Here is a 26,621-nt window from a genome sequence, read left to right as displayed (position 1 = left end):
TTTCTGTCTTCCATTCCCTAACGTTAGATCCACTGACTGATACAGTTATTAGATATGTATGTCGTTGTCGTTACTTTTTTGTTTATAAGTACTGTTCATGAACCTTTAAAGAACTGAAGAGTACAAAAGAGAGTATAAACCTATCAGTTGAAGTGTAAATTATAATTGGGTGTTAGATCTCATCAATGCTCTTATTCGGAGTTGAAAGATGAAGTGTGCAGCCTTCCCCTTCTGCTGTGTCCAACGGGGGTCCAACTTTGGTACCACAAACAAGCCTTTATTGCGTATCTCTTCCTGGGTGCCATCCAGTGCTTGATTTGTAAAAGAATGAGTGCTGGGCTACTGCTCAGGAGCCCGGGCCAGTGCTATTAAGTGTTGGCGTGCCTTATACCAACGCTGAATAGTCTTGTATCCACCTCCTGCCTCTTCCATCCACCACCAGACACTTCCTGCTCCTTTATCTCACTCTGCCAGGTTCTTGCTTTCTCTCTTTGTGATAATGTTTCCGTCCTTCTCTTCCTTCACCTTTGCCCTTTGTGTATTCTTCCCTCTTTTTCTCTTGGTAAATATCTGATGCAGACAAATACTTGCTGGTCCCCAAATATGAGTGCTCCCACCAGCAACTACCTGCTCAAATTAAGCACTGGTGTCACCGTTGTAAAGGTATAAAATATTTTAGGGCATCAAAGCACATTCCTCAGTGTGTACTAATGGCGATGACAGGTACTGTTACAAGGCGGCAAAGTCTCTTTGGTTGCTATTGTTCTTTTAGATCAGATGTGTTTAACTCAGGCGATGGGCATAATAGTGCACTAAAAGCGTGTATCAATTAGCCAATTGCTTGCCTCCCGCTTCTCTGGCCCCTTTCTCATTTCTGAATCACATGTTTTGACAACCCTCTCTCTGCCTCCCCCTCTCCTTACTCTTGTCCTCTTGATGATCCATCTATATGCCTTTATTACTCTCCCCTCCCCACCATCTTTCTTTTCTCCCCCTTTTGTTCACGCCAAAAGTAGTTTTTTGTAAACATATCTTGCATATCTGATTCCAGTTCTCTGTGAAGAGTGCTAACACCTTCTGGTACAGTGGCGCTATAGAAAAACACACAAACAAATAAAGTGAATAAATAGGACATTCACACAGGATTCCTGAAAATATTCATTTGAGTGTTTAATTTTTGTTCGTGAAATAAACTGACCACTTGTTTTTTAGCACTTCCAAAGGAGTAAATAACAGCATTAATAAAGCACCCTTCTGAAGAATGACCACCCTGCCACTCAGCTTTCACAGTGGGAGCCTTGCAGCGCTTCATAAATTGGGCACCATTGAACTGGGTGATAATGTTTACTATTCAAGCCCCAAAAGGCAATACCGTGTGTCTGGTGTGCCCTATATAAATGATAACAATTGTTATACCTGTTACATCTTCCCCATAGGATGTCCAGTGGCACCGGTTGGCGCCAAACCAAAAGCCCAAAACGTCGTTAAATCAGGAAGCCTGCCACTTGGTAGTCCACTTACTCTCAGCCCAGTCAGTCGTCTTTTCTACACGTCATGGAGAGATTTTAACCTTGCCCCAGGTCTGGTCTACAGCTCTCACTGGGCCTTATCTCTCTGACTTTTCAATAGATGTGAGCCTTTGCACCTTTCACTCACATTCTCTCACCTTTCACCAGCTATGTCGTACACGCATTTCACAAGTTATAACTTTCACACATTTCTCGATGGTGGAGCTCGTATGCCTAGGGGAGATGACTGCTAGGGCGGTCGACTTCAAAGCTGGGAAACCCGGTTCCAGTCTTGACAAGGACGCGCAACATCCTGTGATTCTGGGCAAAATCTCTTAATCTCCCCGTGCCTACCAAAAATGAATGTGTCCTCGTGTAATGCAACTGGTACTCGTGTAAAGCGCTCCGATACCTTCGGGTCAAGTTCGCCCTATATTAAACTCCGTTAAAAAAAAATCTTGCGCTCATTTCACTAGGCCGGAGATCTCGTGCCTTTACCAGGTCCAAGCTGTCTTTCGCGGATGTGCTGTGCTGTGAGAGTGAGAGTTGTTTGTGCTGACCAATAGGCTGTCCGCCGGTGCTGCGTGGACCGGACAAGAAGGGTGCGTGGGGGGCGCCTACCAGGCGTCCAACGCCCATTAGGCTGAAAGAGCTTCAGACCCCCCCTCCCTCGTGTGTGGCACGCCGGGCTGAGACAGTTTCCCGGGCACACACACAGCCGCACCCGAGTACTCCACAGGTCTTTAAAATACCATTTACTTGCTAACGTAGATCCCCCCACCCCCTCCCCGATATGTGGCTCTAGTTGCAACTCTGCCGCCTACAGACATTGTTCACGAAAACTTTCCCTCGGTTTCCTTGTGAAGTTGCCTTGGGCAGTAACTGTGGTAACATAACATGTAAATACTGTCCCCAGGTGAGGTCACGCGCTGCGCAGCTTTGTTTGGCACCTGCCAGAACCTTGTACTGTGCCCTGTAGTGGGTGAGGAGAGACAGTATCAGTGCGCCCTGCAGCCCCACGAACCCCTGGGTGCCAGCCAACCCTCCTCCGTCTGAGGTGCATTAGTAGGGTCAGCCCAGTGCTCCAGCAGCAGTGTGTACTGGGTGCCACAACTGAGGTGCCTTGGCAGAGCTGTCTGTGGCTGCGAGTATTTAATGTGGGTACGGTGGCTTCAATCTGGGGATGAGGTGCGTCGGTTGGATCCCAGTACTGCAATAGGAGGGGTGGTGCCCGGCACGCCAAAATTGAGTGCTATTAGCCGAGCTGTATGCTGATCCCAGGACTGAAAGAGGGAGAGATGTTACGCACCAGGAGGATGTTCATGGCGCGGGTTCCAGTACTGAAGTATTGGGGTGCCACAGGCCAAGACTGCGGTGCTTTACGGGAGCTGTGTGGGCTCCAGTACTGAAATAGCGGGTTTTGCACGCGGTTAGTATAGAGGTGCTCTGGAAGAGCTGTTTAGGGCTACTGTACTGGATATGTAGGGGTGGTAAAAGGACAAGAACATTGTGTTTAGGTCATTTCTTTCCAAGGCCTTTTATCATCTGTACCATGCTAATGGGAACCACAAATTACAGGATGGATGTTTTCATCCCTACCTGGGCACCATCCTGTCCGCCCATCCTGTCCCTCATATCCCCATCCATCTCCTCTCCATTGTCTTTGATCCTTCTCCATTTCTCTATGTTGCCTCTTCTCACCGCTTCTTACCCTTCCTCACCTCATCCTGTCCCTTCCACATGCCCCTCCATCTCAACATATCCACCCTCTTCTCACCCAATCTTCTACTTTTATCCCTTTTGCATCCCACCCAAACAATACGAAGGTTTCCACATAGGCCTAGAAGCACTTTCTCCAAAAGTTGGGCAATTACCCGGAAGTAGTCAAGACTTCCAGCAGAATGATTCACCTGGAAGTGAATGTTGAGTTTTGAGAAGTGAAAGGTCACCCAGATGTGTGTTGTAGATCATGCCGGATGAGAACGTTCAGGGTAGCGACCACAGTGGTGTCTCTAGAAGTGATTATTATATGGGGTACAATGGGGGGGGGGGGGGGGGGGCTACAGACAAAACATGTGGAGGCCACCTACAACAGGCCATCATGAAGATTTTGTGCACGTGTGTCACGTATGAGAAGGTATTCTTAAGCCCTTTATGACACACTGACCGTCCCTCGGCATTAACCCACATCTACCAGTCCTATCCTGTTATAAACACCCATCCATAACCAAAACTCACACAGACACCTAGAGGCGACTCTTTCCACAATATGCGCTGTACATGAATAATATGTTGAGTAAAAAAACTACAGAAACACATCTTGGAAAAAACAAATACTCCTAGGGAATACAAGAGCAAGTCAAATGTGAAATGTAAACAGGAACAACATTGCTGACCACAGGCTGAGAGAGGAGTGCGTGTATTTGCCAATTGCAGCTGTCATAGTGGTGGGGCACAAGGGTCAGCCAGGGCAGTTACAGATGGGGCAGCCACCCCACTCTCCCTGAGACTCTACTAAGCCACCAGCTTTTTTTGTATAGGACTCCAGGAAGTAGATGCATCAAGTCTGAGGAATGCAAAGAAGTATGATGTAAATCGCATGGAAATGTGCTATGACCCAGAAGGAACTTGCAAAAGTATCAAGCATTGGAAAAGCCAATAGGTCGCCCTTTCAGAATGTGAGTGCTAAGCTGTTGTTTTTCTGCCAGTGCTTGTTTGTAAAGCATTGTTTAAAAATGGTAAAAAAAATATATTTCAAAATACTGGAGGGAAAGCAAACACATCTTAAGGTATCTCACAACTGTACATTGAATTCAATATTCAGTATCTTTATAAATGTTAAAGCATTTGTTTAAAATGTATCACCAAAAAAATGACAATGACGATCTGCTTATTTATATCCGTGAGATCACATCGCATCTCACTCCACTTTTTAATACACTACGAGACTTTGAGGCGGTAGCGGGCCTAAGGGTAAATTGGGCCAAGTCCACAATATATCCACTCTCAGACAGCCTGCCCCCCCAAGAAAATACAAATAGGTGAAATAGACCTATCATGGAGCGTCCAGGCTGCACAATACCTTGGAATATGACTGTACCACACACCGCAAGACATGTAGGAAGGAAACCACTCCAGGGCACTTGACTGAATCTGATCCTCTGTGAACTTTTGGAAGGACCTTCCCCTAGCTCCCATTGAGAAAATCGCAGTGGCCAAGATGATATTGGTCCCACAATTATTATATTATTTCACTAACCTCCCGGTGGTTCCCCCGCCCCTTCTTCCGTGAACTGGATACCCTCCTAGGTACCCTTATCTGGGGATCAGGACGTAGGCGAATAGCTCTTGCAAAACTGCAGTTACTGCTAGACCGGGGAGGTCTGAGTGCCCCCTCCTTTGAGGCTTACTTCTTAGCAGCCCAATTACAATGGGTGTCATGATGGACAGCGGGCCGTGCAATAGGGGAAACCCACTCAGACACTGGACCCATTCCAATCCCTATCATACATCGCATGTTATTACCGGTAGCTGATCCAAAACAGGAGTGCCCACTACAGGTGTTGGTGGCCCGCACATGGCTGAAGTGGATACACAAGATGACACGGGAGGCCCCCATGTACTCCTCCATCCAACCACTGGTAGGATTCCCCAAAGGCTGCGCTTATTATACGGAGCGAGCACTACGCTTTTGGACTGAGCACTCGGTCACGGCGGCCAGGTCCCTCTATGTAAATGGGCGGTTGCAAACATTTGCGGTACTTGCTACAGACACGGACCTCCCAAGAAGACAGTTCCTTTTACACCCGCAGCTTCTAGGAGACTGTCTCCGAGTTTGGCACACAATAGACACAGAGTCACCCATGCACCCTGTTCTGCACGCAATCTTACAGATGGGCCCCGGCGGCACTTGGTGACATGGATATATAAGGCGGTGAGGGCACTGAACACAATCACCCTCATTCCACTTCGAGAGAATTGGGAAGCAGAAATCCAGAGATCATTCCATGACAAGGAATGGGAGAGGGCGTTTGAGTTTCCAAAAAAGGTGTCCTGCAACTACCGCTTTCAAAACATACCATTTCACATATTACACCGTGCTTACCTGACACCCGAAAAGCGCCAACGCTACTACCCAAATACGTCCTTCACTTGCCCTAGATGTTTTGGGACTGCCCAATGCTTCAAAACTATTGGTCCACCATACACGCCACCCTCCAGACAGTAACGGGACTCACAGACTTGCAGACGCGCTTCGCATCCCTGGCAATCCTGTTAGCTAAAAGAAGTATAGCTGGCTGCCTGGAGGGGAGCGTGGGCAAGTGGGGGGGTGGCAGAGGAGGAGGCGTTACAAGCAGAAGAAATTAAAGGTATTCATAAGCGTCACATTTCCATGCAATGGACGCTATTACTTCACTCCTTTAAGCAGGAAGCAATAGACAAACCGCAGGCGCAAGGCACCCCTGCCCCTACGGCAGAGCCCCGTGAGGAGACAGTCTAGCACGACCCTCCCCCTTCTTTTTAAAGTCGGCATGCAACAGGGTGTGGCTCCAAATCGAGCACGTAGAACAACCAGCACACTCCGGTTAGACCACCCCACCTCACGTTTCATATAGCCCAGAGATCAAAATGGACAAATCAGCCACCAACCCAGTCATAATGCTACATTTCATTTACAGTGAATCCCAGTCACAGCGTCTCCTGTTGAAGAGTTACATTCTTTCTTGAAAACATAATACCCCAACACTAGCAACTCAGACACAACTAAAGTCATGGATAGACATCATATTGGAGGGGTACTGTTAAGAACTCACCCAAACACCACCTAAAATTCCCCGACGCACACACAAATTGTCTACGGAACACAAGCGTCTGCTTCAAGAGGAGATGCACAGACTGCTTTCCAAGGGGGCTATAGAGTTGGTTCCGCTTCCTATACTTTCTGATCCTCAAAAAGGATGACTTCCTCAGACCAATACTGTACCTCTGGCCCATCAACAAGTGCATCCTGTTGGAACATTTTAATTTGGTCACACTTCAAGATGTCATCCCTCTTTTGCGGCAAGACGACTTCATGACCGCCCTCGACTTGAAGGACACCTACTTCTATATTCCCATCCACCAACCCCATCGAAGATTTCTGCAGTCTGTGGTGAGTGGACAGCATTATCAGTTCAAAGAGCTGCCTCTCAGGGTCACAACAGCCCCCAGGGTATTTGCCACAGTTTAGCCATCGTTGCAGCTCACTTCTGATGGGGCGATATCCACGTGTTTCCTTACTTCAACGACTGACTGATCAAGATTGCCACGCAGCAGCAATGTCTAGCACACACACAGACAACCATAAACCTTCTTCACAGGCTAGGCTTCATCACAAATGTAGCCAAATCCCACCTTCAGCCCCTCCAAGTACTACCCTTCCTCGGGGCTACTCTAGACTCAAGGGTGGGAAAAGCGTACCCGCGTCTTGCCAGGGTTAACGCGTTTCAGACCCTGCTGTCTCTTTTTCAGCAAGACCGTCGGGTAATGGGCTTGCTAAGCATGATTGCGTCCTGCTTTGCTATAGTTCCTCATGCAAGATTACACATGCATCCCTTACAGCATTGCCTAGCAGCACAGTGGTCTCAAACAGAGGGCCTATAGGAAGATCTTGTGTTGATCTGGGGAGGTACACATCGTTCTCTGCATTGGTGGAACGCAAACAACCTGCTGCAGGGGCGGCCTTTTCTAGACTTGGTTCTTCAAGAGACCATTTTTATGGACTCCTTGCTCACCGGATGGGGAGCACACCTCCAAGATCATACCTTACAGGGCTTGTGGATGCCCGCACAGCAGGGTCTTCACATCAAGCACTTGGAGTTGCTGGATATCCAGCTTGCTCTCCGAGCATTTCTTCCACTCATTCAGAAGAAAGTTGTGTTAGTCCGGACGGACAATACCACGGCCATGTTTTACCTAAAGGAGCCGGGGCAAACACTCGCCCTAGCTGTCTGCTTTAGCCCCGAGCTTCTGGCGGTGGGCGATAAATTAAAAGGTGCAGCTGGTCATCCAGTTCATTCCAGGTCTGGGCAACGACTTGGCAGACCTGCTCAGCAGGACGCATCAACAAGTCCACGAATAGAAACCCCACCCCCAGACCCCACTTCCTTACTTCCGGCGGTGCGGTTTTCCTCAGATAGATCTTTTTGAATATGCCAAAAATGCAAAATGCCCAAACCTTACTTCCAGGTTACCACACCCACAGTCCATGGGCAATGCACTTTGGATGAACTGGTCAGGGATATTTGCCTACACTTTTCCTCCTCTCCCACACCTAACATTTGTAGTCTGCAGGCTGAGGCAGACATGCCTTACTCTCAACTTAGTAGCTCCAACCTGGGTGCGCCAGCCATGGTAGCCCACTCTGCTAGAGCTCTCGCTAATTCCCCACAAGAAGCTCTCCAACAGGTCGGACCTTCTCACACAAAACGATGGCCTTCTCCGACACCCCAAGCCTCATGAGCTCAACCATGCGATTTTGCTCTTGAGGTCTCAGATTTTGGTTATCTCAATCTCTCGAAGGAGCGTAATGTCTATTCTTCTCGAAGCACGCAGGCCTTCTACCAGGGCCTCTTACGTATCCAAATTGACACATTTTGTGCACTTTTGCCTTTCCAAGCATATCAATCCACTACACCGTCGATACAAGACATTGCCAGTTACCTTCTTTACCTCCAACAGTCAGGCCTCCCCTATGCTTTCATTCTATTACATCTGGCTGTTGTGGCTGCTTACCTGCAGAACAGGCAACACACTTCGCTCTTCAGAATACCAGTCATTAAGCCATTCATGGAAGGACCTACAAGGGTTATCCCACCCCAGATGCCTCCTGCTCTAGTATAGAATCTTAACATCGTTCTTACTAGGTTCATGGGACCTCCGTTTGAGCCACATCATTCTTGCCCACTGCAATTTATTTCTTGGAATGTAGCTTTCCTTGTAGCCAACACTTCCTTCAGACGAGTCAATGAGATACACTCTCTTACCTTGGCAGAGCCTTTCTTCTGGGTTCATCACGATAGGGTGGTTCTCAGAACCAACTCCAAATCCCTCCCCAAGGTGGCCTCCAGCTTCCACCTTAATCTGACAATTGAGTTAATAGTCTGCCTTTCACATCCAGAATCTATAGCAAAATGTGCTTTATATACCTTAAATGTCAAAAGGCCAATAATATACTACGTTGACAGAACAAAACCATTTAGAAAGGTACAGCATCTATTCTTCTAAGCCACACAGGGGACACACCATTTCCAAGTTATGGGTTGATCGTTGGCTTGTCAAGTGCATTCAAACTTGTTATGCTAAAGCTAAAAGGTTCATACCTGTCCCTTTGTGATCCCATTCCACTCGCAAGAAAGGGGCTTCTATGGTTTTCCTAGGGAACAAACAATTCGCTGACAAGTGCAAAGCAGCTACTTAGTCCACTCCTCACACTTTTACTAAGCACTACTGTGTGGAGGTCCTGGATAGACAACAAGCTAGAGTAGGCCAGGCTGTTCTACGCACCCTGTTTCAGCCTTCTGCAACAGCCTTGGGGTAAGCCACACTTTTGGGAGGACTGCTTCACAGTCTATGCATAGAATGTGTATCTACAGCTACGTATGCCACGAATGGAAAATTTTACTTACCCTGTAGGCATCTGTTTTTGGCATGTAGGGCTCTTGATTCTCATATACCCACTCTCCTCCCTGGTTGCCTGGAGTCTGTTGTAGATGATCTTAACGTAATCCTTTACTCTACATGGTCATCTTTACGGTATCTCTGCTCCAGCTACATATTCGCATCCGTGTGGAAAAATAATTTAACTATAGAGCCAATGCTATGAGCATTACCTACGATAGGTGGCGTCACCACACCTCATGACTAAAAGACTTCTTCAACCAAAAACTAGTTGAACATGTAAGAGCCCAACACTAGATGGCAGGAGTATGCACAGCATGTGAATCTGCAGCACTACGTGCCATGAACGCATCCCTACAGAGTAAGTAACATTTTCCTTAATGATCGCTTGCTCTGGTGGTGTTCTCTCCTAGTGAGGGTTTGAGGATGGCTGACCAGACACAGTGTCAGTCACTGCCGCAGTCATCACTACCGACAGTGGCATCACAGGAACTCCTAACTCCAGCAGTTAAAATGAGGGTTTCCACTGGGCCTGATGGGTTACTAAACTTGGTCCTGCTAAAATATTGACCAGTTCATTATAGACACCTTCTGCCTGCAGGAAAAAGCTAGTAAACAACACTTTAAAGGAGTACCATAGCAAGCTGAAGGGTAGAAGCCGAGACCTGTGAACTACAGATACAGGGTGAGAGAGAGAGAAGCAAAGAAAGCAGGCAGGAGAGAGAAAAATGAAACAGAAAAAGTAAGTAGGGGAGAAAAAGAAACATGGGGAAAAAGATATGAGGAAGAAGGAATCAAGGGTGAAAGGACGAATGTAAGGAAAGGAGGAAGTTTTCAAGGAACCTTGAATGGTGAAACACAGAAAGAATTGTGGAAAAAGGGTGAGATGGAAGGGTGAATGAAAGATAAATGCATAGGTGCAGTATAGATAGATGGAAGGGTGAAAGGAACACTTCCAGTAAGAATCGAACTCCACCCAAGCAGTGCCAGTAGAGCTAAAGTTCAAAGAGGGGGATATTGCAGTGTATGCAGTGACTATTAGCCTCTGTCACGTGCTGTCCTCGGGACAGTCCTTGTATTGTAGGACTAGGAGGTAAATACTGCCTTGTTTAGTTACCATTGAACGTCTATAGAATGTTTTGAATTTGTTGTTCTGAGGTGTTTGTATTGTTGTTTTTGTGTATATGCTTACTTGGTGTTTGTACCGTTTCCCATTGCAGGGCCATTGTAGCAGGGTTTGCCTGTTCTCATTGCTTTGGGAGGGATTGTTACACGTTTGTTGACTTTTGTAGACAACTACATGTGGCTTGTTGAATAATAAGAACAGGCCTAGAAGCCTGCAATTCTATTTAAGTGTATCATGCATTAGGCTCACTAGAATTTTAAAGGATACAAAAAGGTGGAAACATGTTAATGAATTTCAAAACAAGAGATTAAATGCAAATGCATGGAGTAACAAAGGTCGGTAAAAGGAACAAAGCGGAGAAAGGTATGGGTCGGGATCAAAATAACCGGGTGCCAGGATTTCTATGCATGCCAACCCTCCCGATTCAGGCGGGAGAGAACCAATTTCAAAGCTAGTCGCCTCTCGATTCCTGCATGCAAATACGCGATTCCTCAGCAGGCTTCAGCCAGCAGGGACTGGTCTTGTGTGACTCAGAGCAGTGCTTTAAAAGGGCCGAGACTGAGTACCGGCACTTTTTTATTTTGAGAGGGAGAGTAACCACACTTCACAAGAGTGACGTAATACTTTTAATTGGAGAGGACCAGCACTTCTCAGAAACAATCGGGTACTCTGGTACAGAGTACCTGCACTTCTATTTTTCCATTTCAAGCACTGACTCCGAGTATGCACTGCAGTAACCTGCTCATGCAGGCCAATGCACATCATGTTTACCAAACTCTAGCAGCCCACCACAGCGTTTTCTCTGTACTCCTGACAGGTAAGGAAGAAACGTATATTTGCATTTCTGATATCTGATCCTGCAGCAGCACACTTGCTAGTCCCACACATGCCAATAGACCCGATCCAGGCCTCAACAGAAGTCAATGGGAGAAATACATTCTCTTGATAATTTTTTAGTTCGAGCCTGGGCAGCGCATGCGCTGCTGCGAGGCATGCATTATTGGAGTATGGCTTTGAGCCTCGCCCATATTTTTCATTTGCTTGTGTCACTGTCCTTCGTAAACCCTGGCTTGCGAGTCGCTATTAGGCTTGTTAGTCCCTCCTTGGTACCACCTTGTCTGCATTTGTAACCTCCCTGGCCCTTTTACTTCTGTTGCGACATGGTCTGTCTTATTTGGTCTGTAAGCACTCTTATCTTTAATGGGTTTCTCCTACTGCAGGCACTACGTGAATTCCTCACCACGCGCGCTTTCACTTTCAATCAGCCCGAACAATGGCGGCCGCTTCTTTGAAGTGAAATAGGTCTGGCATTTACGAGAGTGAGCTATTGCCGTTGTAAATAACAATGTCTCAAGCTCTCGTAAATGCGACACCTGTTGCATTGCAAATGCGTGTTTTAAATCTGTCACTGTCCTCTTCTAAAATGTTGGCATCAATCGATTTCAGAGAATCTTTGTGAAAGTTTTTGTTTTAAGTGTTAAAGTTTCAAATTAAAACATATATAAATCTTAGAGTCCCATATGGTATCCCAATAGCGCTATCTTATTCGGAATTTGAATCCTACCCATTTAAATTGCATGTGCACTGCATGTATCCCTCCCCGCTCCCGCCTCCCAGCTGCCCCGCCCACCCGCGCACTTGGCCTTAAATGGCGACCGTGCGACGCAGGTGAGTGTGACCCACTTGTGGGACACCCCCGCGCCGCACGGCCACCAGCTGCTGCGTGTGCCCCTTGCCTGCCCTGCTGCCTCGTTGAGCCTCGTTTACCGGCTGCCGCCGCTGCGAGTGCTGTTGCCGCTTTTTTCCTGGTTTTGTCAAGCATTTGTGCTTGTCTTGCCGATCTGTGTTTTCTCTGTTTTGCCCGTTTTTTGTCATTTATTTTTGCCTGTTTGTATTTTAAAGTGTGCGCTCTCCTTCCTTGTTGCCCGCCTACCGCGCCACCCCCCGCCCTCCCTTCCCGCCACCGCCGCTTGTCCCCGCCCCTTTTTCTTCTGTATCCCTCCCCGCTCCCGCCTCCCAGCTGCCCCGCCCACCCGCGCACTTGGCCTTAAATGGCGACCGTGCGACGCAGGTGAGTGTGACCCACTTGTGGGACACCCCCGCGCCGCACGGCCACCAGCTGCTGCGTGTGCCCCTTGCCTGCCCTGCTGCCTCGTTGAGCCTCGTTTACCGGCTGCCGCCGCTGCGAGTGCTGTTGCCGCTTTTTTCCTGGTTTTGTCAAGCATTTGTGCTTGTCTTGCCGATCTGTGTTTTTCTCTGTTTTGCCCGTTTTTTGTCATTTATTTTTGCCTGTTTGTATTTTAAAGTGTGCGCTCTCCTTCCTTGTTGCCCGCCTACCGCGCCACCCCCCGCCCTCCCTTCCCGCCACCGCCGCTTGTCCCCGCCCCTTTTTCTTCTGTATCCCTCCCCGCTCCCGCCTCCCAGCTGCCCCGCCCACCCGCGCACTTCGCCTTAAATGGCGACCGTGCGAACGCGCAGCGGTCACGCGCAGCGGGCGCGCCGTTTGTGCGCCGAAGGCGCGCCAAAGGTAAGCCCGTCTGCGCCCGTCCGCGACCGGATCGCGACCAGCGCCAGGACCCCTGGCCCCCGAAGAGCCCGACCGACCCGCCTGACGTACTCCGCCGCCACCCTCATCGCACTCAACACCGGCCGACTCCCAGAATGCCATCAAGCCACACCACGACACACCCACGGACCTTTCAGCTGCCACGCCTGCAAGTTCTCCTGCATCCGGACTAGCCCCGCACCAGCACCCGCCAAGCCGAACACCAGCAGCACCCACCTCAAGTGCATCCTGCTCAACACCCGCTCCGTCCACAGACACGCCATCGAACTCTGGAACCTCCTAGACGCCACAGCCCCTGACGTTGCCTTCCTCACGGAGACCTGGATGAACGCCTCTTCAGCTCCCGACATCGCCATCGCCATCCCAGAGAGCTACATGATCATCCGGAGGGACCGCAACGCCAACCAGATGGGAGGAGGCATCGCCATCATCCACAGGAACACCATCCGTCTCACGACCAGCACCGACAACACCCTGACCAGCGCCGAACACCTGCACTTCCAGATCCACACCAACCCGAACACCACCCTCAGAGGCACCCTGATCTACCGACCCCCTGGACCACGCACGCAATTCAGCGAGGACATCGCCGACTTCGTCAGCCCGCATGCCCTCCCCTCCGCCGACTACATCCTCCTGGGGGACCTGAACTTCCACCTGGAGAACAACAACGACCACAACACCAGCACCCTGCTCGACAACCTCGCCAACCTGGGACTCAAGCAACTGGTGTCCACCCCCACCCACCTCGCCGGACACACACTCGACGCCGTCTTCTCATCCAGCACAGACATCAACTTCAGCCACGCCACAGAGCTTCAATGGACGGACCACAGCTGCGTCCACTTCACCTTCAAGAGAACGACGACCCACCAACACCAGCAACACACCGCCCGCAGAAGCTGGAACAAGATCACAGCAGACCAGCTCGCCACCTCCCTGAGCCAACACCCTCCTGCCAGCTCAGCGAACCCCAGCCAGGCCGCCGACAACCTCACGAAGTGGATCACCACCTGCGCGGACGAGCTCGCCCCGCTGAGGACCCCGCCCAGCAGACCCGCCAGCAAGAAGGCCCCATGGTTCACCGACGAACTCAAGAGCTCCAAGAAGAACTGCCGAGCCCTCGAGAAAGCCTGGAAAAAGGACCCGACACCGGACAACAGGACCTCCTACAAACTGGCCACCCGGAAACACCACCAGCTGATCCGCGCCGCCAAGAGAACAGCATTCAAGGACCGGCTGGACAACAACGCACACAACAGCAAGGAACTCTTCAACATCGTGAAAGAGCTTTCCAACCCCAGAGCAGGAAACAACGACATCACCCCATCACAAGACCTCTGCAACTCCCTCGCCTCATACTTCCACAACAAGATCACGGACATACACAGCAGTTTCAACAACCAACCAACGCACACCACGACCGACCTGCCACCCCCCCCCACCACCACCCTCCACGCCTGGACCCCGATCAGCACAGAAGACACCATCCGCACGATGAACTCCATCCACTCCGGATCACCAACCGACCCCTGCCCTCACCACGTCTTCAACAAGGCCGACGCTGTCATCGCACCCCACCTGCGAGACATCATCAACACATCCTTCGACACCGCCATCTTCCCCGAAAGCTGGAAACACGCCGAACTCAGCGCTCTACTCAAAAAACCAACAGCGGACCCCACCGACCTCAAGAATTACCGCCCCATCTCGCTTCTACCGTTTCCAGCCAAAGTCATCGAGAAGACCGTCAACAAGCAGATGGCCGCCTTCCTCGAGACGAACGGATCCCTCGACCCCTCACAGTCCGGCTTCCGAGCCAAACACAGCACCGAGACCGCCCTCATCGCCGCCACCGATGACATCCGAGCCCTGATGGACAAGGGAGAAACAGCGGCCCTCATCCTCCTAGACCTCTCCGCGGCATTCGACACGGTCTGCCACCGCACCCTAACACGGCGCCTCAGCAACATCGGTATCCAGGACAAGGCGCTGGAATGGATCATCTCCTTCCTCGACGGAAGAACACAGCGAGTCCGCCTACCACCGTACAAGTCAGAGGCCTCCGAAGTCATCTGCGGCGTCCCCCAAGGATCATCACTGAGCCCCACCCTCTTCAACGCCTACATGAGCCCCCTCGCGGCCATCGTACGCAAACACCACCTCAGCATCATCTCCTACGCCGACGACACCCAGCTGATCCTCTCCCTGACCAACAACCCCGCCGCCGCCAGAGCCAACCTGCACGAAGGGATGAAAGAGGTAGCCGAGTGGATGACGACCAGCCGCCTGAAACTGAACTCGGACAAGACGGAGGTCCTCATCCTGGGCTCTTCACCCTCCGCCTGGGACGACTCCTGGTGGCCTCCCGCCCTGGGCACCGCGCCCAAACCGACAGACCATGCACGAAACCTGGGCTTCATCCTGGACTCCTCCCTCTCCATGACCAGGCAAGTCAACAGCGTCTCCTCGGCGTGCTTCAACATCCTACGCATGCTACGAAAGATCTTTTGGTGGATCCCCTCAGAGACCAGGAAGACCGTCACCCAGGCCCTCGTCACCAGCCGACTGGACTACGGCAACGCCCTCTACGCCGGGACCACCGCCAAGCTCCAGAAGAGACTCCAGCGGATCCAAAACGCCTCAGCCAGACTCACCCTCGACATCCCACGATCCAGCCACATCTCCGGTCATCTGAGAGACCTTCACTGGCTCCCCATCAACAAGAGAATCACCTTCCGCCTCCTCACCCACGCACACAAAGCCCTACACGACCAAGGCCCGAGCTACCTCAACAGCCGAGTCAACTTCTACGCTCCCAAACGCCACCTCCGATCAGCCAACCACGCCCTCGCCGCCGTCCCCCGCATCCGAAGAGCGACTACAGGAGGAAGGTCCTTCTCCTACCTGGCCGCCAAGACCTGGAACTCCCTCCCGTCCGACCTGCGCCTGACCCAAGACCACCTCTCCTTCAGGAAGAAGCTGAAGACCTGGCTGTTCGAGCAGTAGCGGCACCCCACCTCCCCAGCGCCTTGAGACCCAACGGGTACGTAGCGCGCTTTATAAGTGTCACTGATTGATTGATTGATTGCACTGCGCTTGGGTCTGTTTGCGGCTCCTGTCCACACAGACTTCCTTTCAGTCAAGATAATCGCCGTAAACTGTTAGAGAGGCCGCGTGCATAATGAGGGCGGGACAAAACAGTTTTAAACACAAAGGAAGCGAGATGCACGCGCTGGAATTCGCTGACGACCGCGATCCAATAATAACATGGCTGACAACACCATAGGAGCTTCGGTGATCGGAGCGATGCTTTGTCCCAACCTCAATACGTCTGTCAGGCATGAGGGAATAATCGAATCATTCATGCAACAATGGAGGCTTGGACCAAACTCGAGGGCTAGGGTGACAATTTTGAACGGATTGCTTTTTACTGCAATTATTTCTATTTTGATGAGAAGGAATCAAACACGCATTGGCAAAGGCAATAGGTCTCCCCTTAACTTCTTCTTTGTTGGTTGGATTTGTTTGCATAACGTAATGCGTATATTAAATGCTAGTGTAAATCATGACTTATAGTTTGTTTTATTTTAATAAGGTATGTAAGGTGTGTGACTGAATCTGTATGGAAGTGAATGTGTAAGCTATAAAGAAAAACAAACGTATTTTATTTAAGACATTCAGTAAGCAAACGTTATATTGGTTGTATTTTAAAGAATGGCTTGTAAAATGCTACGTAGATCAATTTGACAGTTAATTACTGTATCTGTTGCCGTTATGATTATGTTGTTGTATTTACAGTGTAAAGCGCTGTAGCTTCTATATTCCAACACAGTGGTGCCCCATGAACTGTGAAAAAATACCTGCATGGCATTTGTATTAAACACCTTTTTTGCAGCATTAGTACAGAAACCTTGCATTTAAATGTTTGGAAGGATAAAAACAATGATGTCCTGCCTTTCACAGTTTGTTGAAAGTAGTTTCTTGAACGAAACGATCAAAATTGTGGTAAACCCATATATAATATATGTATATGTGTTTGTATATATATATATGTGTGTATTCTCGTATTCTCTTTCCTTCACTCCATAAATACATTGCAAAAAAATAATTTATATATATATATATATATATATTTATGTATGTATATATATATATTTATATATATTTTTGGGGCAATGTACTTATGGTGGGAAGGAAAGAGAATACAGGCTGGGGCGAGAAGGGACAGAGGCGAGGGCGACGAGCAGGCATCAATGTACAGAGGAGCATAGAGAGGAAAAGGGAAGACATTCCTATATGCTGGAGAGTGAAAAGTATTACAAGCATATACGCATTAATAGTATATGGCTTCATTGTTAATTATAAACAGGGCCACTGGCATTATGGCAAGAGAGGGTCAAATTATACGGCAGGGTTAAGTAAATTATGCAGCTTGAAAAGGCAAATTATGGGGCACATTTTGTAATAGTATTGCTTCATTATTTTGTCATTTTAAAACTTGGCATTGGTTGCACCCGATTAGTACCAGTTTAATACCCAAATATAGTAATGAGCAACAGAAAGGAGAACAGTCCAGCTTTGCAAAGGGCCTTCCACTGTGCTGCAACACGTATCACTGCCTATTTAGTAACTTTTGGACCATTTGAGTTAGAAACCAAATGTTATGTTAAAATCTGCAGATTATGTAGCAAATGTGGCACATCTATAATTATGCAAAAAATCATCAAAGTCGCACAATCGCATAATTGCAATGGCCCTGATTATAGATTAACAGTGAATAGCTAGTGTGTTGCATTGGTGAAAAGTATAATTTTCTTGTTCTTCCAATTTGTGTTCATGAAATAAAGAGCGAAGCACCATTACAAGAGCGGATAAACATTGGAGGAGCCTGTCACGCCATGCACTGGTGTCACCAAATGATCAAATATTATAACAGGCCGGAGGATGAACAGATAAGGGCACCATGTGTGCTTCAAATAAACAGAGGAGCAGAGGGTGGGTGGGGCAAGAAAGCACCGTGCTATGTGTGGATGGGAGCAAGAAACAGAAGAGTTGGGAACATCTAAAGCAACTTGTTGTGTAAGTTGGTTGTCAGTAAGGGAATACCAGAGAGACCGAACATAAAAGGTATCGCTGTTACACATAGGCCAAAAACAATGAAAAAGTGAAGCCATTAAGGCTTTTGGGAAATAAACAAAGGAACCCGAAGCAACAGCACGGGGAGTGAGTACAAAGGGAGAGAAGGATGAGTGAAGCACTTGAGAGTGTAAATGACACAGGCACGAAAAGAAAATGTGATTCCAAACATTTAGAATCATCCTGATTTGTAAAAGAAATGGCACAGCATGAATGAAGAACAAATGACAGCAAAAGGCTTGCAGCTTAAAACGGAATAGATGCAGAGGCAAGGGAAAAGCAAATGGGGCTGCAGTAGAACGGGGCTGCCTGGAGGAGAAGCACACCATGGTATTCTACATGAGGTTGGCAGCCTGTAAACACATGCACGCCCACGGAGTGCTTCAACAACAACAAAAAAGTAGCTCCCACAAAGTAAGCAGTGGAAAGGCATAAGTACTTTGGCTATGCCCCAGGGGAGGATCAAACACAAGCAGAGGACATGAAGCTGCAACTATTTACAAATGAAAAGCAAGCAAATGAGAGTACCTATGAAGTCAACCAATGGTAAGCAATGGTCACATTCTGAGATGCTTAATCTCCTGGCAAATATGAAATCTTTAAACCGCTCAATGACAAAACCAAACTTTTCTCTCAACCATGACAAACATTTGTACAGCTGCATGTTTGTTTGTTTATTTTTCTTAATGATTTTAGAAACAATCGTTATCACTAAATTCTTTACATTATCGACCAATATTTTGATAATCTGAGGCAGAAAGAAGAGATGTCTTAAGGTCAATACTTACCCAAGGACACTCTTGTTCTACGCTCTCTTCTAAAGGATTGATTGCCATCACTGATTACATGTGAGTGGCAGAGAATCATGTGGACATTGTTATGTACCTGCTGCATGAAACCGTAAAAGGATGCAAGTTACCATGCAAAAGATTTAGATAAACAAGTTTATCTTATTGTCTTGACCAGTATTAAATGCCATCTGGACAGAGTTTGACTGGTTGACTGCTGCCTGAGATTTTTGTGTGAGTAACACAAGGCCTAGTTGCCAGTTTTATTTCATCCTGTAAACTCTTAGTGTGGCATTGAGATCTTAATATGTCTAACAACTTGAACCAAGCTGTTTTTATCTGTCAATGATCGTAGAAGTCCAAAAAAATCATTTTTCTGGCATTTGTGTAGTTTTTTCTCAACCTCTTCAGATGGGTCCTTCTGGAAACCCTGGCCCACGGCGAAAGGGGAGAATGGACATGTTATTCACATCTGCAAACACACATGTGGCTCAGAAGAGCTTTGGATGCCTCCAACGGTGAATATGCCAGTACTTGCTGTTTTAATTGTTACATACATGGACGGGTACATGTGTGGCACTGCGATGAACATATCGAGACCCCTCCTAATGTTCCTCCAGATGTCACCTTGTTTTGCTGCCTTTAAAGTGGACTCCAACAGCAAAGATCCTGCATTAGATTTTGGTTGAGTTCTGAGTTTACCATCCCATCCAGAACTTCCGTTAGATCTTTCACATCTTCACCCTCCTGCATGGTGAAGATAAATCCTTCAGGCCTTCTTCGTCCATCGTGCCACTTTTGCCACCACCTGTGTTTTTTTTAATTTTGGCTTTCTATTGCGGCTGTTAGTGCTGCTTGACTGTGATGCCTTCATTGCTCTGCAGCTCTGATCAGGGAGAATTTTAGACATATGTGAAATAGAAGAGGCTGAGTGTGAGGAGTTACTGATTCTCTTTTTGGACAACTCCTTTTGGAACATTTTTCTGTAGATCCCTGTGAGGGGGCACTTCTGAGCTTGAGGATCTCTAACCTACGTACCTCCGACGAGGCCTGCTTCTTCCCCTGTGGGCCACGTCTGTCAGCCATTGATTCTTCAAATTGAGAGCACAAGTGCAGAGTGAGTTACACATAAGGTATAGAGGAGGGAGTCATAAATCGAATAAGGGACACTCGTTTCAGGGAAGAAATCCACTCTCACTCTTCAGAGGAGAATCAAAAAGAATGTAAACCAACCTTGTTTTGCTTACCAGTGTTGCCATTTCTTCCCATAAAGCTTGCCATTGGCTCCCTCTCACGGATCGCACATGCATTGCGTCTGAAAGTCCCCATACTCCGCCCAAGATATTTCTATTTCAAATTCATGCATGTCTAGATCTGCATATCAATACTAAGGTTTCAGTAATGGCCTTAAGTTCAATCTCAATACTTGAAGAGTCCGCCCATTCTTGTGCATGCTCCATTGTGTAGAATTAACTAGCACTCTACATCAAGCTCCCAACCAAACATCTAGGCTTTTGGACAAACCTCAAGCCTTACCTAGTTTGCTAGACAGTGTTCATGACATGACCAAGGGAACTCAATTATGGTGGTGGGCGCTATACATATGTTGTAAGTCAGTCAGTCACTGCGTCCTCGACCGCCACCAAGCTCAGCACTTCTACTGCAAGGAAGAGATTAGAGAAAGTTGCTGTGGCCTACGTGGAGAGATTCCCCTCTCCCCTGTATCGTGGAGAAGACACCACCAAGCTTCTGACAGCAGTGGGCACTGCCAACATTGGGAACTCGGGCAGGAATCAAGATCAGGAAGTTGTTTTTGTACTGTCACTCCTCCTTACGCCAGTGCGACACAGAACGTCATCGTAACACCTGTATGGGGACCCAGCACTCTACTACGAGGCCCACACACACAACAGTGATGTGACCAGTTACATCCACAGTGACTGCAGAGGAACAAAGTTAACATAAAGGTAACCACATACTTCTGATTAAGTGTGTGTGGGGCTGGCACAAAGGGTGTCTTTCCAGCTTCTCGGAAAGTTATTGCTTTTGACCATAGTGTTCTGGAGGTTTGTTAGGTATTTCCTAACTTGTGGCTCAGATTGGTCTCTCCCTGGGCCCTCGGAGAAAACATGCAGTATAGATAAACACATCCTCGGCTCTCCTGTTATTTATATACTACTGCTGTTACTTCACACCCACTTGCGCACTCCTTGGTTATCTCAAATAGCCTATCTCTGTCATCATTTCTTCCTGGGGCCTTCTTTTGTCTTCACATTACTCCATTTATTGAGAATGTTGCCTTCATGTGCTCTTCAGAAACATGGAGAACCATGTCCTTTGGGCATTAGGCTAGAGCGTGTTGCAAGCGGGAGTTGGTAGTGCTTTTTCGGAGAATGTGGAACATTTGACAATGAGAATGGGAGAGACTGGGGAGGAACAGAGCTGCAGGAGCCAGACGAGGGGAGAGAGAGTAGCGGCTGTCAAGGGCAGAAGCCTCTGGATATCAGGGACCCTTTTAGAGCAGATTATTGCCATTTGGAGCCCTCGGCTCTGAATCATCATCTACTTGCCCCCCCAATAGGTTCCTGCAATTGATTATTCTGAGCCCAGCTCAAAAGCCATCTCTTTTATATCTCTCATCCACTTTTTCAGGTGGCAGTGACGACCTCCATCAGGAGGCGCTCTGCTCTGCAGTTTGTGCTTTCTTAGAGATCGTACTGGCCTGGCCATTTGATTTTGTTGCAGCGGCAAGAGAAACCGAAGCTTTCGTTTGCTTACGCTTTTGGTTGCCACATATGGGATTTACACTCTCATTTATTCCTGCCACAGTGAATACCTGCAGTAGATGGACCAATGTTGTGGTTGGGTCTGGCTCAGTATTTTTTTCTGTTGGAGGGAACATCTGCACCATTGTTGCCTGGGGTGGGCGAAAGAGCAACACAGTGTGGAATCAAGAGGTGGAGAGGCCAAGGGGAACTATAGACATCCCAAAATGTATGTTACTGTGAAGGGTAATGGGGCGAATCTTAGGCACCGACAGGGTACAAAAATTGGCTATACCGTTTGCTGAAGTGACTATTGCTAGAAATACATTAGGAGTCTATTCCCTTTGTCGATTCACTTAGGCCTTTGTAATCCCGTCCAGAGCAGGAGTGGTGGAGATGAGGATGTGGAAGGGGAGGGTTATGTGTGACAACCATCAATCAATAAAACTGTGCTAAGATGAAGATGCTATGAATCAGGGATCTCCAATGAGTAGCTCATGAGCTACCAGTAGCTTTCCAGCTACCCACAAGTAGTTCTCCTGCGTGCAGCCCAACCTACTAAATAAGACGCTTTTAATTTGTTGAGTAAATATATGTATACGAAAATTGAAAAGTGTGTATTCAAGAGGAAAATGTTAACTTGTCTGATGTGGTCAGTATTAAAATTCTAATAATATAATTAGCTCAGAATGACTTTCATTGAACACAAGTAGCTCTTACTACACGAAAAAGTTGCAGACCCCTGTTATGGATGTTGGATTTTTTCATCTGGTGAAAAGAATATATATCTTAGACAAAAAAGTGATGGGGCATCCATGGAGCAGGAAAGATTAGCGCAAGATAGGGTCACAGAGAAGTTGACTCTTCTAAGAAGGAAAATCGTGAACAGGCTGGCCAGTGCTTTTTCGTACTTTCTTCATAAGAATATCGCAATCAACGTTTTCTCTAACTGCACATTTATTAAAGCTAATGTTTTATGAGAATATCTAGTGGAAGTAAGCACAGTCCTATTGCTGAGGAGTATCGTCATTGCAAATTCTAGTATATTTGCAAAATATGGCATTCCCTTAATTGTTTGACTTGAATGATGAGCATTTTGACTGGTCATTTTAACTTCTAGCGTTAATGATAATGGCTACTCATATCACGTGCACCACGAAACGAATTGACTCTACAGTCTCAAGACAGTTATTATTATTATCAAGGGATATACCCATTAAGCCAAATGGTAGCATATTCTTCACAAGTCGAATTAGACTTAAATCTTTGATTGGAAACTCAGAACAGATTGGAAAGCCACGTCGGAACTACCGAAAGTGTTGCAACGCAGTATTAATGTAAGATTTGCAGTATACAAATTAACATAACTAAGTAGCATTCAGTATATCAATCTTGAAAGTTGGAAGCACTAGGGCCCTCAACCTTGAGTGAACAGGTGTTGTGGAGGGTTTATAATTCTACACCTCTGGAGTTACCAATGCCAAGCATACAGTTAATTCTGAGGATGCTTACCCGAGATTACAAATGGAACAAAGGGATTCCACTATTGAATGGGAAATTATAAGGGACTGATTCCTCGAGTTATTCCCCATTCTTCAATACCGTTTTTCTAGATTCTTTGAGCAACCATAGACCCTGGGGGAATATTTCCAGGTCTATGATTTGACTGCAAATCTCAGAATCCTGATAGTGCCAGTAGTAACTTGTGTTACTGACCCTGCTGGGATTCTGAGAATATTGTAATAGGGGTTTAAGTTAGCAGTTTAGAATTTAAGTCTGGTATTTGCAGGTCTTGGGCTGGAAGTCGGCCCACTGTCCTACTGACTTGTTTATAAGAGTGAAATAAAAAGCAGCTGTCCTTGAGAATGATTTGACTGTGATGTTGAAACCCGAGCTACATTGCCTTGTCCACAGCCCGTCTCTGCCCAGCCCAGCCCAGTCCTGAGGCTAGCTGAGTTCAGAGCAAACTCTGGCCCACAGCATGAGGGAAAGCCCTGCCGGTGTCTTTGGAATCCTGCGACATATAGACTGAATAAAAACAAGCTTCGAAAACAGAGACAGAAAAACATTATCTATCAAAACACCCACCACACACAAATGGCTCCCTACAAACATTCAACATGCACTTACACCCACTATTAAGCACCTGCTGCCAAATGTGCTAGAAGAACTGGGGAAGGAATAGTAAACTGCCTTCCTCCTACAATAAGATGGAAGTGGATGTGCTAGACTCAGTGAAAAGAGGCATTTTATTTGTATGGAGCGATTTATGTAATGTCGATATATTGGCATTCTATATTTTTGAGTAGGTCTTCTGTTTTCATATTGATCCACTGCCTTTTCAGCAAAGGCCAGCCCATAGGACCAGTCATCCCAATTCAAACTAGCGCCATTTAAATCCAAGTCCAGTCCAGTCCAGTGCACTTGAATTCTAACCAAGAAGCCAATCCAGGCCAGAAATTAACATAGCCGAGCGGATCCCAGATCACCAATAACCCAGCCCAGTGCTCAGCCATAATCCCAGTTGAGAGATCAGCCCAGTTGAATAACTTCGTCTCACAGTGCCTCAGAGTTGATGTCTTTCAACAGTGGTTTCTGTTAAAAAAAAAACGGCTTAATGCTTGGATGATGGTGCTGTTTATAACTTTGGTGCAACCCAAACTGCAGGTCCAATCTCCTACGCCAAGTGATATTTGCTTATGCATCCACTGCTGATGTGCTATTTGGTCATGTCCAATCTGCCTACTATGTCCTGTTTGCCCACAGGTATTCCACAAGTGGATCTTGCAGAAAACCTTGTTTTCAAAAAGTAAAGAAAATCAAATTACTGCACTTAAGAATATGCAAAAGTATTCAAGGGTATGCAAAGTAGATGACCATGCACGTTCCAGGTTGCACAAATCGGATTTTCGACTATTTTGCTACAGGGTTTACTTTCTGAAAAGGTGAGGGTAAATTGCATGAGGTAGGCAATTGGCAGAGCTGCAATATATATGTACAATTAGCCCATGGGCAAATACTGCCCAACTTGGGATCATTAGCGCCAAGCTTGTAACTAAGAGGGTAATTAAAATATAAATAACATTGACTTACATATCTACATTGCTGTTCATTCTGTCCAAATGTTGGCATCGAGTAAAGGCGAAGGCTGATTAACTGGTATTATGTCTCAGCCAGGGGTCATCAGGAATTTAAACTCTTGCGATTTTGGTGATCATGTCTTTTAGTATGTTTATTGGAAGTTGGCATAGTGTGTTTTAGTTAAAGGTGACCTTCCTAAACAGAGCATCTGGCATATGTACCCCTCTAACGTAAGTTAAAATGTTATCATGCATGATAAAAATTGATAGCATACTTTACAGTATAGCATATTTTACCGCTGCAGCCTGCAATATTTAAGTCTATTTGGAAGTGATAGCACCAATGCTAACTGGGTTGAGTCAACTCTGACTAAATACAAAATCTAATACTTGGTGTGCATGCCAATTATCTCCCAGTCAGGGTACCACTGCATGCATATGATTTGAAAAAGGTGGCAATCTAGAGGTGGTATCTTCCAGGCCCCTAGCTATATTAAGAGAAACGCAGGATATTGTAATCAATATTAAAAATCCATGAGGAGGTCACTGCTAAAAAAGGAAAAGGTTTACACCCTCCATCTTGAATTAAATGTCTCTTTCCTGGAACGAGTGTGACCCTAATCCACCCTGTATCTGAGGAGGGACTACTGGTCTCACCAAGCCTGCGAGACACGCCCCATGAGTCTTCCTGACTTGTTAGTGGCTTGTGGACTCTGATGTGACCCATCTGCGCGCCGAGAAATTTGTGCTAGGGTCTAAGTGTTTCAGGGAGTCCGTTTTCATTTGCCATTTACCAGAGAGTCTTCTGTCCTAGCACCTCAGTCTCCAGAATGCCATCTCTGTTGTCTCACTGTCCAAGGGCGCCTCTCCTAACACATTATTGCTGTCCTTCTACAGAGCACAAATGAGTCAGTCCTGACAGTGGAGTTTAATCCTCAGGATAGCAGCAACATCATCTCCAGTGGCAAATCCCACGTCTTCTTCTGGAGCTGGAGCGGCAGTGTCCTGTCCAAGAAACAAGGCATCTTTGGGGTAAGAGCTCCCAGTTCCGGCAAGAGTGGTGCTGCTGCTGTTTGATAAAGAAATGGGGATGTTTGGGGTAAAAGAAGCTAGTATGGGCAAAGGGGGAATTTCTGCACCCTCTCCAAGAAAAAGGTAAATCGGTGGGTTAAGGGGTTGCCCCTGCAGTTGTATTAATAAAAAAGCATGATTTGGGTAAGAGTACCACAAACTGGATTGAGTATCTTGGGTTAAGAGCACCCAGAAGGAGTGAAGAGGTGGCCTTCAACTCCTGGATCAAGATGTAGGGTATCTTTGGGTAACTGTCCCTGAATTCTGGAGTGATGGCATGGGAGGAGATCAGAGGGACTTAAAGCTGCCCAAGAGGCAGCCCCTTTTTATACCAAGCAAGTGATATTCCTTGTGGAGAGGGTATGTCGCCACTGCCTTTGCTAGATCACTGTTTGGCTTCGGTTTGGCTCCTCACAAGTCCTGCACATATATGCCCACCTCCCCTTGTTTATAACTCTCTCTTTGGCATATGATGCTGTGACCTCCATGGAAAGGAAGCTCTCTCACCCACTCTTGTCGCCCACTACTCTCTCCGAATGCAGAAGTACAAGAAGCCTAAGTTCATGCACTGCTTTGTGTTCAGCGTCAACGGTGACGTCCTGACTGGAGACTCCGAGGGCACCATCCTGACCTGGGGCAAGTCTGCCGCTGACATCAAAACTCTGGGCAAAGGGGCCAAAGGTGAGGAATCCACAAGGTGAGAGGCATGGGCAATACGCCAAAGCTGAGAGGTGTGGTAGATGGTGGCCAAATGTGAGGGCATCTTTCTGACCTTTAGTAAGACCCCCACTGAACTCTAAACATTGGGCCAGATGGAAAAAGTAAGAAGAAAGGCGAGGCATTTGAATTAAAGGGCAATTGTTAGGTGCCCATAATATAAGACGTGTCCGTCTGTAACTTAACTGGTGCTCATGTAAAG

At 47.3% G+C, this 26,621-nt stretch overlaps 1 protein-coding gene across 1 annotated transcript in view; it reads left to right on the top strand.

Moving 5' to 3' along the window:
- The window catches only part of EML3 (EMAP like 3), a 349,814-nt gene that overhangs the window by 263,990 nt on the left and 59,203 nt on the right, over positions 1 to 26,621 (top strand). The window contains exons 13-14 of the mRNA XM_085626072.1: positions 25,529 to 25,663; positions 26,245 to 26,383. Coding sequence (XP_085482198.1) covers positions 25,529 to 25,663; positions 26,245 to 26,383 — 274 coding nt within the window. The remainder of the gene's footprint in view (positions 1 to 25,528; positions 25,664 to 26,244; positions 26,384 to 26,621) is intronic.

This window comes from Triturus cristatus, chromosome 9 (genome assembly GCF_964204655.1).
Source record: "Triturus cristatus chromosome 9, aTriCri1.1, whole genome shotgun sequence".
In the NCBI taxonomy this organism is placed as follows: domain Eukaryota; kingdom Metazoa; phylum Chordata; class Amphibia; order Caudata; family Salamandridae; genus Triturus; species Triturus cristatus.
This window is presented reverse-complemented; position numbering and strand designations above follow the sequence as displayed.